General features: G+C 37.1%; 1 protein-coding gene across 1 annotated transcript in view; it reads left to right on the top strand.

Annotated features, from left to right (window-relative positions):
* The window catches only part of SYNE1 (spectrin repeat containing nuclear envelope protein 1), a 265,776-nt gene that overhangs the window by 147,116 nt on the left and 105,715 nt on the right, over positions 1 to 12,945 (top strand). The window contains exons 84-89 of the mRNA XM_075708574.1: positions 589 to 771; positions 2,293 to 2,430; positions 3,750 to 3,935; positions 6,417 to 6,539; positions 8,645 to 8,827; positions 10,122 to 10,265. Of these exons, the coding sequence (XP_075564689.1) occupies positions 589 to 771; positions 2,293 to 2,430; positions 3,750 to 3,935; positions 6,417 to 6,539; positions 8,645 to 8,827; positions 10,122 to 10,265 (957 nt within the window). The remainder of the gene's footprint in view (positions 1 to 588; positions 772 to 2,292; positions 2,431 to 3,749; positions 3,936 to 6,416; positions 6,540 to 8,644; positions 8,828 to 10,121; positions 10,266 to 12,945) is intronic.

Here is a 12,945-nt window from a genome sequence, read left to right as displayed (position 1 = left end):
CCTTTTTGAACTTTTCAGAAACTTTGTAACTATGGTAAGAAAAACTGATTTTAAAATTTGTTTCTACTGAAACAGTCTAGCATGATCCACACTGCTCCTGTGTCAAGATCGAGCTATGAAAATGCAAGTTTTAAATGAAAATGAAAGTTTTTATAATGCATTAATATTTCTGAGTTTGTAAGGGTATATTTCAAGACAGCAACACAACAAAAGCCCTTTCAATTAAATAAAAATCCTGGCAATGTGTGCTGACTATTAATTTCAAAAACAAACACAGAAGGATGCCCAATAACAGCTAATGTCACTCTGAAGTGACTCAGTCTTTTACTATGGTAGGAAAAATGGTTATCCATTTCAGACAGGAGGTGAGAGAAGAAAGAGTAAATGACACACATTTAAGAGATCACCAAACATCCTGCTATTCTGCCTTCCTGCTTAGACAAGTATTGTTGGTTTCCAGACAGAATAAAAATGGAACAAACTATGGAGACTTTGGACAGTGTACGAAAGTTGCAAGTTGGACTAGAAATAATTGACCAGAAAGCTAACATTTCCTGGATCACTGATTTTTCTTATTTTTCTGTCTAGATCCTTGGTGAAGAGTTGGACAGCTGCAATATAAAGCTGTTGGAATTAGATGCATCAGTCCAGGACTTTGCAGAGCAGAACGTACTGCTGGCTAAGCAGCTGGCTAATAGGATAGGAAAACTCACTGCATTGCACCAACAGACCATACAGCAGGCTGAGTATAGAGCAGCCAAGCTCAGTCAGGTATGATCTCAAATCCTTTCTGCTGTTTCCTTTCAGAAGCAAAAGGAGCATGCAAACTCCTCATTTATTTTGCTGTAGTTATGCAAGAAGGGGCATTCCTTGGCACATCTGCCTCTTGTTAGTCAGGGCTTGCATCACACCTCAAAGAGAGTCACAGGTGGGTCAGATCAGGAAGGTTGAATAATTCTGTGATGCTGCTTTAACATCCTCTTCCATGAATCGTCTGCTGGTTGGTTCCTCCGGTGCCCTGAAAAGATTATAGACCTTCCCACTAACAGTAACATGCCAGGAAATACTATCTCATACTTTTCAGAGCCTCTGTCTTATCACTGTTACCTATATTTGCAGCATTAACACAAAAAAAAAAAAAAAAAAAGTTTTGCTCTAGTCAAAATCTATAGAGGATGAATATAATTTGTAGATTCAATAGAAAAGCGTAGATACAAGGTCCTGCTAATGCATAATGATGATGCAACACTTCAGCATTCATAAAGATGCTTCCCCTGCAGTTCAAGGTCCCTGAAACTCTTTCTTTTGTATTTTTTGTAATTGCTGTTATCCCAAAAAAGTCTAGCTAAAAGAAAGAAATGGATTTTCTATGGTTCTGCCATCAGTACCCTGATAAATTAAGAGTTCTCTTTTCTGCATGCATAAAAGAGCTTCTGCAAGGCTTGAAAAAGATAGCTGTTTAATGTTATTCTTCCAGTTTGCTCTGCAAAATTGTTTTAAAAAGAGATAGAAAATTACTTTCAAAGTAAGATTTCAGTCAAAGGTACTTGGTGAAGGGATTTAACTATTAGGATATTTTTGTTCAGTACCAAGTAATCCACTTCCTGTCATGAAAAATGATGGGTAAGCAAACTGCATGCGAATACAGTTCTGTCACCTAGGATTTAATCCATCCTTGATACAGAACAAAAGCATGAAAGTCAGTGAAATTATTCTGGCTAAGTGAGAAGAAAATTTGAACTAAAGAGTACTTTGCTAAATAGAGATTGGAAGAGTCAGAAAGTAGAGCTCTTGTCCTGTATTTTGATATAAGTGCATCATTTCTTTTTGTGGAAATATGACATGCTGAGTGGACAAAGCAGGTTTTAAATAAAGGTGATTTTGGGGATGATGTGGAAAGAGACAAAGAAAAATAAGAAGTGACATAAAAGAGGCTTGCAGTGAGCCACAAACTGAGTAGGAAGGTATTTTGGAACTTAAGTGTGAGGCTGAATATGTGCAGGAAGTGTACCCTCTAGGGATGTATTTGAGCATCGATGCACTCTCCCAGTATGACCTACATTCTTGTAGTGCCTTTTTTTTATCCTGAAATAGGTATGCTTGTTACTGGAAGCAGACCTGTTTTAACTGCATAAATAGAGAAGTAATTAAATTACATTCAACAGAAAGGAAAAGTTGTTAAAATGATCCCCAAGTTAAAAACAGTAAATGAAATAAAAGTAATTTTCTCATTCTCTAAGAGCTGTACAGAATTACATCTTAGGCTTAAGTGGATGTTTCTTTTATATCCAGGCTGCTTCACACTTGGAAGAATACAATGAGATGCTGGAGTTCATACTGAAATGGATTGAGAAAGCAAATATCCTAGTGCACGGTAGCATAACATGGAATTCTTCCTCTCAGCTTCGTGATCAGTTTAAAGCCTACCAGGTGATTACATGAGCTATGAAGTTTAAAGGGCAGTGTATAAAATAAGTTATTTTCTGAGCACTGAAGTTTTATTTCCTACACATTTTTGTCTCCTTTCCTTGAGGAAAAAAAAGTCTTCAAATGCTAGGTTTCTTTCACTGCTCTCCCAAGTCTTAAAGATGATTGATTTGTTTTGGACAATTGTTTTGAAGACTGAAATTAAGATATATTGTTGAATAAAACTATGTGATTCAAAGTTGATCTCCATGTTTACTCAAGTACAGTGGCTTCATAGCAGCTTTTGATCGAACAGTGTGTCTATACACTGAGATTCTATCACACTGAGTACCTCATTGCAGCTAGTATTCCTCTAAAAGTTTAGTTAACCAAACACAATTTTCAAGTTTGGGTTTTTTTTTTTTTCCCCTTTCTCCTTTACACTAAAATGGAATAGCCTTTGTTCTCATCTGATGAGTTTCACACCAAATGTTCTCAGACTGATACCCAGTGAATGAGTTTCTTCCAGTTGCTTCCTGAACATCTCACATCAGAGTGTTTTGCTGTCTCTGTGACAGTGCAATTTGTTCTGTCTGTGGAATGTGTAAGTGTGGGATCAGTTTGGTAAGGTTCAAGCTTGCCCAGTGTTATATGACCATATGAATCAAATCAAAGCATCATGTCTCACTAACACCAAAATAAGACTGTATTAGTTATGTTTTTTATATATACATTACTTAATTGTCAGCTGCATTCACTTACATTAGGGCAATGTAGTATGTCATGCTTTCTTACTCTGAATAGGAACCTCCAGGCAACACTGTCCTGAGGATAGCTGGGAGATAGCATTTCTGGTTTGGTTTTGCTATGGCTTTTTCCCTGCTTCAAAAGTTGATGAGGATACGGGCTTAACCAATGCCATCCCACAGAACACTTTGGTAGCCATTTTTAGGCAGCATTAATGACTACTGCCCTGCTAAAATGTTGCACCCAAGTGCTTTCTGCTGCTTCCTATTAGGTACATCAGGCTTCCAGAACAAATCCTATCCATAGATTGTGTATATAATATTTTTACAAGCAAGTGTGTATAGCAAAACACTAAAATGAATGCTGCTGAAGCTTCACGACTTACTCTTTTGTTTCCCAGTCTCCATAAGCTGAAGCACTTCAACATACACTCAGAATTAAGCATATTGCCTAAGCCTTACAGCAAATTAGTAGAACTTAATCATATGTTTACAGATGTGTACAAATTGAGGAGTTTGCAGAACAGGAATATACTTAAAGATATGTTTAACCTGAAGCTCAACTCTGGAATTCAATTTGTTTGTATCTCCATCTAGACTATGCTTGATGAGTCTGGAGAGATTCACAGTGATCTTGAGGCCATGACTGAGAGGATTGAGTATCTGGCAAGTGTATACTGTACTGAAGGAATGTCACAGCAAGTGCTGGAACTGGGGCGGCGGACAGAGGAATTACAGCAAGTTATCAAAGTGCGGCTACCAAATCTCCAAGATGCTGCCAAGGTACATGAAAGCAGTTTTTCTAATGCTAGCTGGCAGCTAGGGTGGTGTGTGCATCATGTTTCTGAGACCATTAGCAGCACAGATTATCTGTGCTCTGTGAAGGGCGTGATTGTGTTGTCTAAAGTTAGATGTCTTGTGCCATTTGAGATACTGACTTCAGGTGCTGTTCCAGACAGGAACGAGATTCCTGTCTTGTCCTGTCATCTGCCCACTCTGGATGGATGTATTTGGGTTCATGGTGTGTCTCAAATGGCACTGAGCGCCTGTGTTTTGATACTTGAAAAGTGCCTGTGTTGGCATGTACACTGTGCAATTTCCTTTATTTTTCTCTTAAAAGATATCTGAAGCCTATTATCTATTAATTCAGATCAGTGCTGGACCAGACCAGGATTCCATAATGTAAGACCTACCTTTACAAGGGAGTGCAATAAAAAGAATAAATGTACTTTTTCATGTCCCTGACATTTATGTGCAACTCTTCCAAACGGGTTCATTGTTAATGTAAATGTGTGTTACACCTATGCAATGCCTGAGGGCACGGTAAACTGGTGCAAGACACAGGGAAAAGCACAGAAGTCTTTTCTACATGCTCTTACCTTCAGGGAAAGAAATTTTACCTTTTTTTTTGTTTGTTTTCCTTTAAACTGATACAATGATTCAGGGAAAAAAAGAGTATTGGAATGGTATAATTAGTATACTTATAGGGGTTCTTCTGCTGTCACCAGCTAGTTACACACTACTAAATAGGGAAATACCTAAAGGCAACTAAGAGAATAGACTATCACCAATTGTTAGGACAATCGCAGCTAAGGTTAAAAATGGTCCTTCTCCACATTTGACTCTTATTTCACAACATTTATAGGACATAGCAGAAATGCTGCAGCTGCAGTAGGCATAACAGCATAACAGAGAGGTTTTGAAGAAGATTTCTTTTCATTACAAAAGCACAATTTGGTAAACCACAGTTTATGAGCTGAAGGCTTTTATTATATTTTTTCTTTTTTTTTATTTTTCATGGAGCAAACCAGAGATGTGTACAAGTAAGCATAGTAGAAGTGAAACTTACTAGCTTCAGTTCTCAGAGAAATATTGGAACAATTGAATAAACTATTTGTAAATTCTTATAAGAAAACATGGAGATGAATAAAGCCAACATAAATTTATGAAGAAAAAAAATCATATCAAAAGTGTCCAATTTAATGTGAAAGTAATAGATAAATGTACAGTGTCATATATCTTGACTTTAATAATGTTTCACATGATACTGTTATTACAACAAAGTTAATAAGCTTATCTAGTTGTAAACACAATAGGTAGGTGTAAAGCTGGCTAGAAAACTTAACTGGTGTGTAATTATCCATGGCTCACAGCCCAAAATGAGGATACATCAAGTAGGATTTTGCAGGGCTCTCCCTTGGATCTGGTACTATTCAATATTTTCATTAATGAGTTGGATGGTGGTTTAGAGGTCATGGCTTTTGGGATGCTTAGACAACATCAAAGGTACAGGGACTACCTGAAAAAAATTAGGCTGCTGTTCAACAGGGATGGGGCAAATTGTTACATTTAGTCACGAAGAACCAGGCATGGGTCTATCTGAATGAGGAAATACTGGCTTGATGCACCCTGTTGAAAGATCTTAAGTTTAATAATGCAGATCATGGAAGCATAAGTGAACAATGTCACACTGTTGTAAAGAATACAAACACCGTGCAGAAAATAAAGGATATAACTGTAAGGTATGTGAAGTAGTCTTTTTGTTCTACGTATTGGTCACTAGTGAGGTTTCAGCTGTGTCCAGCTTTGCACTTGAAGAAAGATGTGAACCAACTGGAGAAAGAACAGAGGATAATGATGATTGTGATATGTGTATAAATTTGTAGAAAAGATGCATGAAAAAGGATTATCCTGACATATGATGTATTCAGAGAGAATAAACATAATTTGTTCTTCATGTCTGTTGTTAATGGGATAGTAAGTAGACGATTGAAATTGCAACAAAAGATAACTTCATGTCAGACTATCAAAAAACTTTCTATAAAAAAAGAGTACTGAAACTGTGGAATATGTTGTCTGTAGAGATAAGTGGGACTGTGCTAGTGGTCTTTACTAACAGACCGTAAAGATAAGACAGTTATGTCCTATCTTATTACAGCAAGATGACTAGAGGACATCTTGAGTTCCTTTCTAGGCCTCAAACTTTATGAAATTGGCTTTATAAAGTACATGCTGTATTTGAGATTGAGGAAGTACTTAAAATAACAACTTTGACTTTAAGACCTCTTCTTCTGTCATGTGACTGGTATTTTTATCTAGTATTTTAAACATTTAAAATTCATTGTTAAAACTATGAATTAGTTTTGGCACTATATATGAGAGACATAGCTACAAAATCCAGACAGGTATATTTATAGTGTGGGGTTTTTGGTTTTGTTTTTTTTTTTTCTTATTCATCCCTGAATCAAATCTGTTGTGTTACAGGACATGAAGAAATTTGAAGTTGAGCTCAGAGCCCTGCAGGCTGCTCTGGAGCAAGCTCAAGCCACACTGACCTCTCCAGAGCTTGGGCATTTGACCTTGAAAGAGCAACTTTCTCACAGACAGGTAAAAGGCCAGGACCTCAAAGTTAGCACTTGAGTAGTGTGAGCTTACACAAAGCATAACGAATGTTGGTGAGACCAATTGTGTTTCTTAGGTGGGTCATTGTTTCGGAGTCTAGCCTGAAATTACTGCCAAGGGAGTAAGGGATGGAATGGGAAAAAACATTCCCTCAAAGGGAATGGCTGAAGTATAATTCTTTATGAGTCTGTTCTTAGGTTGATGCCATTCTGAGAAATGCGCACACAAGTTTAATCCACATTAATAATAATAATAAAGCTCAGTTCTTTTCCAGTGCTTTTCATCAACAGGTTCTTAAAGTACTTCAAAATGAAGTCTAGATTGTTACCAGCATTTTACAGATAGACATGCAATGAGATAGGGTGTTGCTAGCTCCCCCAGTAATCAACTGGAAAGCTAAGAGAAAAATCAGTTTTCTTTAAGCCCAGTTACATTTTTGTATGTTTAGTTAATTACCTCTATAAGATATTGCTGCTTTCTGTACTGCACTTGGCCTACTATAAAGATTTGTAAATTTGTTATTTTTGGTCTCAGTTTCATGACAAGAAAAATAACCCAAGTTACAGCTTTCTGAGTTGCTTAAGAAATGTTTCTTGCTGCAAGCTAATACAGAGATTTAACTGTCCTAGTCTGCCAGTGAAAACTAAACGTTAACAGGTCCGCCCTAGGATTAAAATCTGCAGAAAAACATATGGATGAATGGTAAATTTGTAAAGTTTTCCCTTTTGATTAATATGTGTAGTCTTTCTTCTAGGGACTTGAAGCCAAATTTCAGATTATGGCATTGAAGAGTGTAAGTGAAACGCATCACCCACCATAAGAGTAAAGGAATATGGAGTTTACACTGTTGTTTATGTGTATTCTTTGTCCTCGCTCTAGCAGGTCTCACAGTATGACTTCCTTTTGTACAGCAAGGGGCTGTAGCCCCTGCCCACCTGTTGCAGCAGACCAGAGAGCCTGAAGAGTGCCTGGCTGGCATGCAGCCCCCAGGGTACCTCTGGGTGCCAACTGCACAATAAAGGCACCCTTTGCCAGCAGTATGGGGCCTACCTGAGGGGATGCCTCACCAGTTATGTCTGAGAAATCGGTCCTTATACCGGATCTCCACCACCAATTATCCAGCATATATCATGAAGACACAGAAATAAAGAGCAAACCACAATCCTCTCATCAGTATGTGCTTCAGACCCACTTAGCTACCTTTGCATATGGTATAGGAGAAGAGAGACGACGAGTCCCTTTGTCCCTGTTTGCCACATACGTTGTCTAGCTGATTTATATCTGTTGAACTTAAAATCTTTTTCTGATGTGCTAAGGCCCTTTTCATCAACTTTGCCTTTTTTAAATTTTTTTTTTCTTTTTCTATCTGTGAATACATGAAACTCCCCAATGAAGATAAAAAGAGTGCTGATCAAATCTGTTCTCCACTCATTGCACTTAGACCCTTCTCATGCATATGAACAGACAGCTTGAATGGACATTGTGAATGGAATAGAGACTATTAACAAAGGCATCCAGCGCATGATTATTCAAAGGAAAAGATTTCTGTGTAGCTGTGTTTCTTTCTGTTTGATTGCCTTTTGAATTTTAAGCAACATTTTCAGCCATGGTTTGTATTTTCAAAGGAAGGCTGTGAACACGACGGGATTCATTTGCTGGTTTGCAAATGTGCTTCTGTGTCTCAGCAGGGAGTTCCACTCGGATTTTAACATCAAAATATGTGTATACATAAATGACTCCTGTGCTGCTTTGATTTGTGGATTTTGTAAAGATGTTGTTTTCAATTATGTTAACAGAAATATTTTTGTACTTAGACACTTAGAATTAGGTACTACTATGCTTTTTCATGAATTATTTTTGTTCCTATTATATGGGCTTTTTGCTTAACTAATATTTAAAAGACTACTCATTTCAGAATGAACAACTCCAGACAAAGCGTGTCCTGATTATATTCAGTTTAGAAAACAGATAATCAAATTTGTTTGTCTTAGTGCTTGAACTCATCATTATTTTTTTCTGTACTTTTTCTGCATGAAATGCTCTGGGAGTTCTGCAAAACTGTCTTATTGTGGCACTGACTTTGTTTCTAGCATCTGTTGTCTGAAATGGAGTCGCTGAAGCCAAAAGTTCACGCGGTACAAGTCTGTCAGAGTGCCCTCAGGATTCCTGAAGAGGTGGTCACCGGCCTGCCAATGTGCCACAGTGCCCTCCGGCTCCAGGAGGAGGCCAGCCGCCTGCAGCACACTGCCATTCAGCAGTGCAACATCATGCAGGCAAGTGCAACTTCACCCCATAAATTACTCCGAGTAGGTTGAACAGTGCCATACAAATTATGATGAAAACAGAGGAATTCGTATCTCTGTGCCTTCCTCTTTTCCATGTAGTACCGTTAGGAAGTTCCCCACTAAGTTTTAGTAATTTCTGACTCCATGTTTTTGGGGGTTCTAACATTCATGATCATGTAATTGTTGATTTACTCATCAGACTCTCATCTCTGTTCTCTCCTTGATCTTGCTATGTTTTTTGTGGTGCTGTTAGGATTAACTAGACAAATATACAATTGAATGTAGGTTAATTTTATAATATATATAAAATCAGTTAATGAAATTAATGTATCATTATAACATGAACTGCTTCTAATGATTGCATAAAAACTATAGAGTTAATTAAATACCTTTCTAGGATAAAAATAATGATTTTTTTTCCCTTTATTTAAAATTTATATATATTTGCTTTCTGATTTTGGAGTCATTCAGCACCTATTAAAGTCATATTTTCAAGTTTTGCTAAATACAAGAAAAACTATGTTTTGTTTGATTGTTTGAATTCATACCTAAATATGTAAAAGGTACTTCAAAAAAAGAAGAGAAATAAGCTTTTCTTTCGTGCTATTTAGCGATAGAAAAATACATAGTGAGCTAGGATACAACTACAGAGCTTCAAGTTAGATAACAGAAAAGACTTTCCATCATTAAGGATGCTTAATGATACTTACGTACAAGGAAGGATACAATGTCACACTGAAAAGTTTTAAAAACAGGTTACACAAACTGCTGGTGAATCTATGACAGAAAGAACTGATAACTACACTGGTAGGATAATGGTCTGAATCAATCTTTACAATCTTCTCCTAGTTGTATTTTCTGTAAAAATCCAACTTTTTCATATAGTCTTTCCACTTCATAAATGGAGGCTTGAAGTGAAAAAGAAGATGAAAATGCTTTATAGTAAAACCATGAGACTAGGCAATGCTGTCTTTTGGTGGATATGTTGGGTACAGATACTTGTTGGAAGCAGAAGTTCTAGCTCCTTATATTGGATGTCTAAAACATCCATGTTTTGTGAACTGTTTTTGGGAAATAGTTAAATAAATTAAACCATTGAATTTATTGCAGTTCACAGTATTTCTGAATAGACTTTTTCCTGGCTATATTCCTGCTTTCCTTATCCAGATGCATGTGCCAGATAGATGTAAGTTTGCTCTACTTCAGAAGGGAGATCAGTTATGCTTGGACTAAGTAAATATTTATTTTCATGTAGACACTCAATTTTTTTTCCCCTCTCTAGGAAGCAGTGGTTCAGTATGAGCAATATGAGCAAGAAATGAAACATTTACAGCAAATGATAGAGAGCGCCCATCGTGAGATCCAAGACAAGCCAATAGCAACCAGCAACATCCAGGAACTCCAGGTCCAGATTTCTCATCATGAGGTAGGAGAGCCCAAATGCAACAACATGGGCTCAATGGCAGCTCATTGGCCTAAAAAACTTTTCATAAGCAACAGTCATAAATTAGCTGAGTAGCTTTTCAGACTTGCTCAAGGCTAGTTGAACAGATAGGCTTAATACCAGATGGGAAACTCATGTTATTGGTACAGTGTGGAGTATTCATTTGTTTTCTTCAGTTAGGTGTGTCCTGATCTCCAGGCAAAATTATGAGAAACGAAACCATTGCATAATTAAGGGACAGTTAACGTAGGTACTTGACTGAGGAGTGTCCCAGAAGTCAACACTGAGCAGTTAGTTAGGTGATTAGTGCTAGCTCAGTGATATGTATATGTGTATATATTAAAGTACTTACTCGTTTCCATCCCAGTAATGTTCTGTAAAAGAACACCAAAGGACTTGGATCACATGAAAGCCACAGTCGATTTGGAGGAAAACTGCAACGTTCACTCCAAAGGCTTCTTTTAAAGTCATTGCTGGGAAGAGTTTTGTCCTGTGGAGTTACAGGTCCTGCCCTCAGACTCATTGCTCTTCAGCCCTCAAATGAGTCGGGATACTCTCTGTGCAGCCTTCTTGCTGTGCTGGCATGGGAGCTCCTGAGCCCTTTTCCTCTTCCCCTGTCTGTTGTGTATTTCTTGGGATAGAAAATGTGCCATTGAACTCTGTGTGTCACTTTTGGCACCAGATGGCACCATTTCTTTACCTTTGAATTAAAAGCTATCTGTGCTATTATGCAATATAACCTAATGTTATATGTGTTGCTCATTTTCCATCCAGTTGTTACAAAAGTTACTTAGTATAAATGCAGAGCAGTTTGCTTAAACAAACACTTCTGTTTTTTTAGTACTGAATTAAAAATGCTACTGTTCTCTATTCAAATGTTCTGGAACAGGAAGTGCAGGAGAGTGACTTCAGCGATACAGGGTAATATTGCTAGAGGAAGGAATGATGCTGTGGGGAGGAAGGAATTAAAAATAGGGCAGCTTGAAGTTTCATCTGCATTTGAACAAGTTGAGTAGCTAGAAGTCCTTCTAAACGTCTGGAGGAAGACAGCAGCTTTACTCTTTTGCACATGTTGGGATCAACCAGAGTGGACAGGTTTCATACTTGCAAGCATTCCACATTTAGGGCTAGGGAGTTTTGAAAGGCTGAGATATGCATATTTTTGGCTCATATTTTGTCTGCTAAATACCTGTGGAAAAGCATAGCATAAAGGAGATATACTGAACCCTCTACCGTTATACCACTTCAAAAGGCAAGTGTGTGAAGATGCTTGTTATGTGTGTTATTAATTTAAGAAAACATCAGTTACCAGACTCCCTCTTGAAGCGTGCATGAACAAGAACTTAAAGGGACATCTGTAGTAGCTATATTTAGAATTAAAATAAAAGGAAGAAAGTAGAAGGAAAGTACCCCTGATTTGTAGGATGCTTGTATTACTGTGCATGTATGTAACTAGTTACACTCTGGAACTATGTTTACTGAACTGTGTTTCTTTAGACTTTCAGACAGGAATGTGGGCAAGTATCTCCATACTTGTGAATTATTTTAATGCATAATACAGTACCTTATAGGACATTGCTTTTATAAGTTCCTTTATTTTTTTCACAATCACTTTTTTGCCTCCTTTTCCTTTTCCTTGTTTTCAGTTGAGAGGTATGTTAGATACTCAGTGCATTGGACATTAATGCCACAAATGTTATTGCCTCTCAGTAATATCGATGGAGTTAAGTGAGTATATTGAATGACAATAATTTCCCACTGAACCCCAGAGACATCATTCACTGAGCATTAGTGAATGACTGGCACTTGCCAAACAGCAGATGACTATTCCAGCTGCTAAACATTAAAGTTATGGCTTGATTTGATTGCAGTTTGGTTTTCGATTGATCTAGTTCATGTTTTATACTCAAGATTTTGCTTAGTCTGCAAGGTAAGCCTTGGAGCTCCAAGAGAGCTCCTTTTGTTGCTAACGTGGCAGACAGTGACCAGGTACCATTGAAACCCAGGCAATAAAATGTCATGCTCAGTCTTTGTGCTGCTTCCATTTCTAATTCTGTATTTCTTGCTATGACTGTTCTGCACTGTGATTTTGAGGAAATGGTTTCCTGCAAATGTTATACAACCAAAAAACATCTTTTAATTTTACCAGCCTGAATCAGTAATCTTATTTACTTTTTAAAAGGTATTATAATTATTTATTATTATAACTACTAGATCTTGCAACTTCTGTTGCTATTTTTCCTTGAAAACTTGTGTTTGTTGAAGAAATAAAAGCAGATATAAAAATAAATCAGAAATATATATTTGAATGAATAATCACTGATTTAGCAGGCAAGCTTATACAAATGTTGTTTTTACTTCATAGATCAAAATTCTGTCATGTTACTGAGCCTCTAGGGAGACGGGAACAATAGCTTTGGCAGAAATGTGAAAATCTTTTTTATTTTAAGTATATTAATTGAAATCTTTGAAATTGGATACTGAACTGGGCAACAGTACAGAGTAGGAGAGAAGACAAGTTAGTTTCTAAGGCTATTCATTTCCATCTTTCTTCTCTGACTAAACATAAACTTATGATGGTGTTTGACCGTGCAGATAGACCATTTCATAGCCATAAGAAACAATATTTTAAAATACACTCTGCTTAGGCCAGATTCCCCAG

This window comes from Pelecanus crispus, chromosome 3 (assembly GCF_030463565.1).
Source record: "Pelecanus crispus isolate bPelCri1 chromosome 3, bPelCri1.pri, whole genome shotgun sequence".
NCBI lineage: Eukaryota > Metazoa > Chordata > Aves > Pelecaniformes > Pelecanidae > Pelecanus > Pelecanus crispus.
The sequence above is the reverse complement of the archived record's forward strand: the minus strand, read 5'-3'. Positions and strand labels throughout refer to the sequence as shown.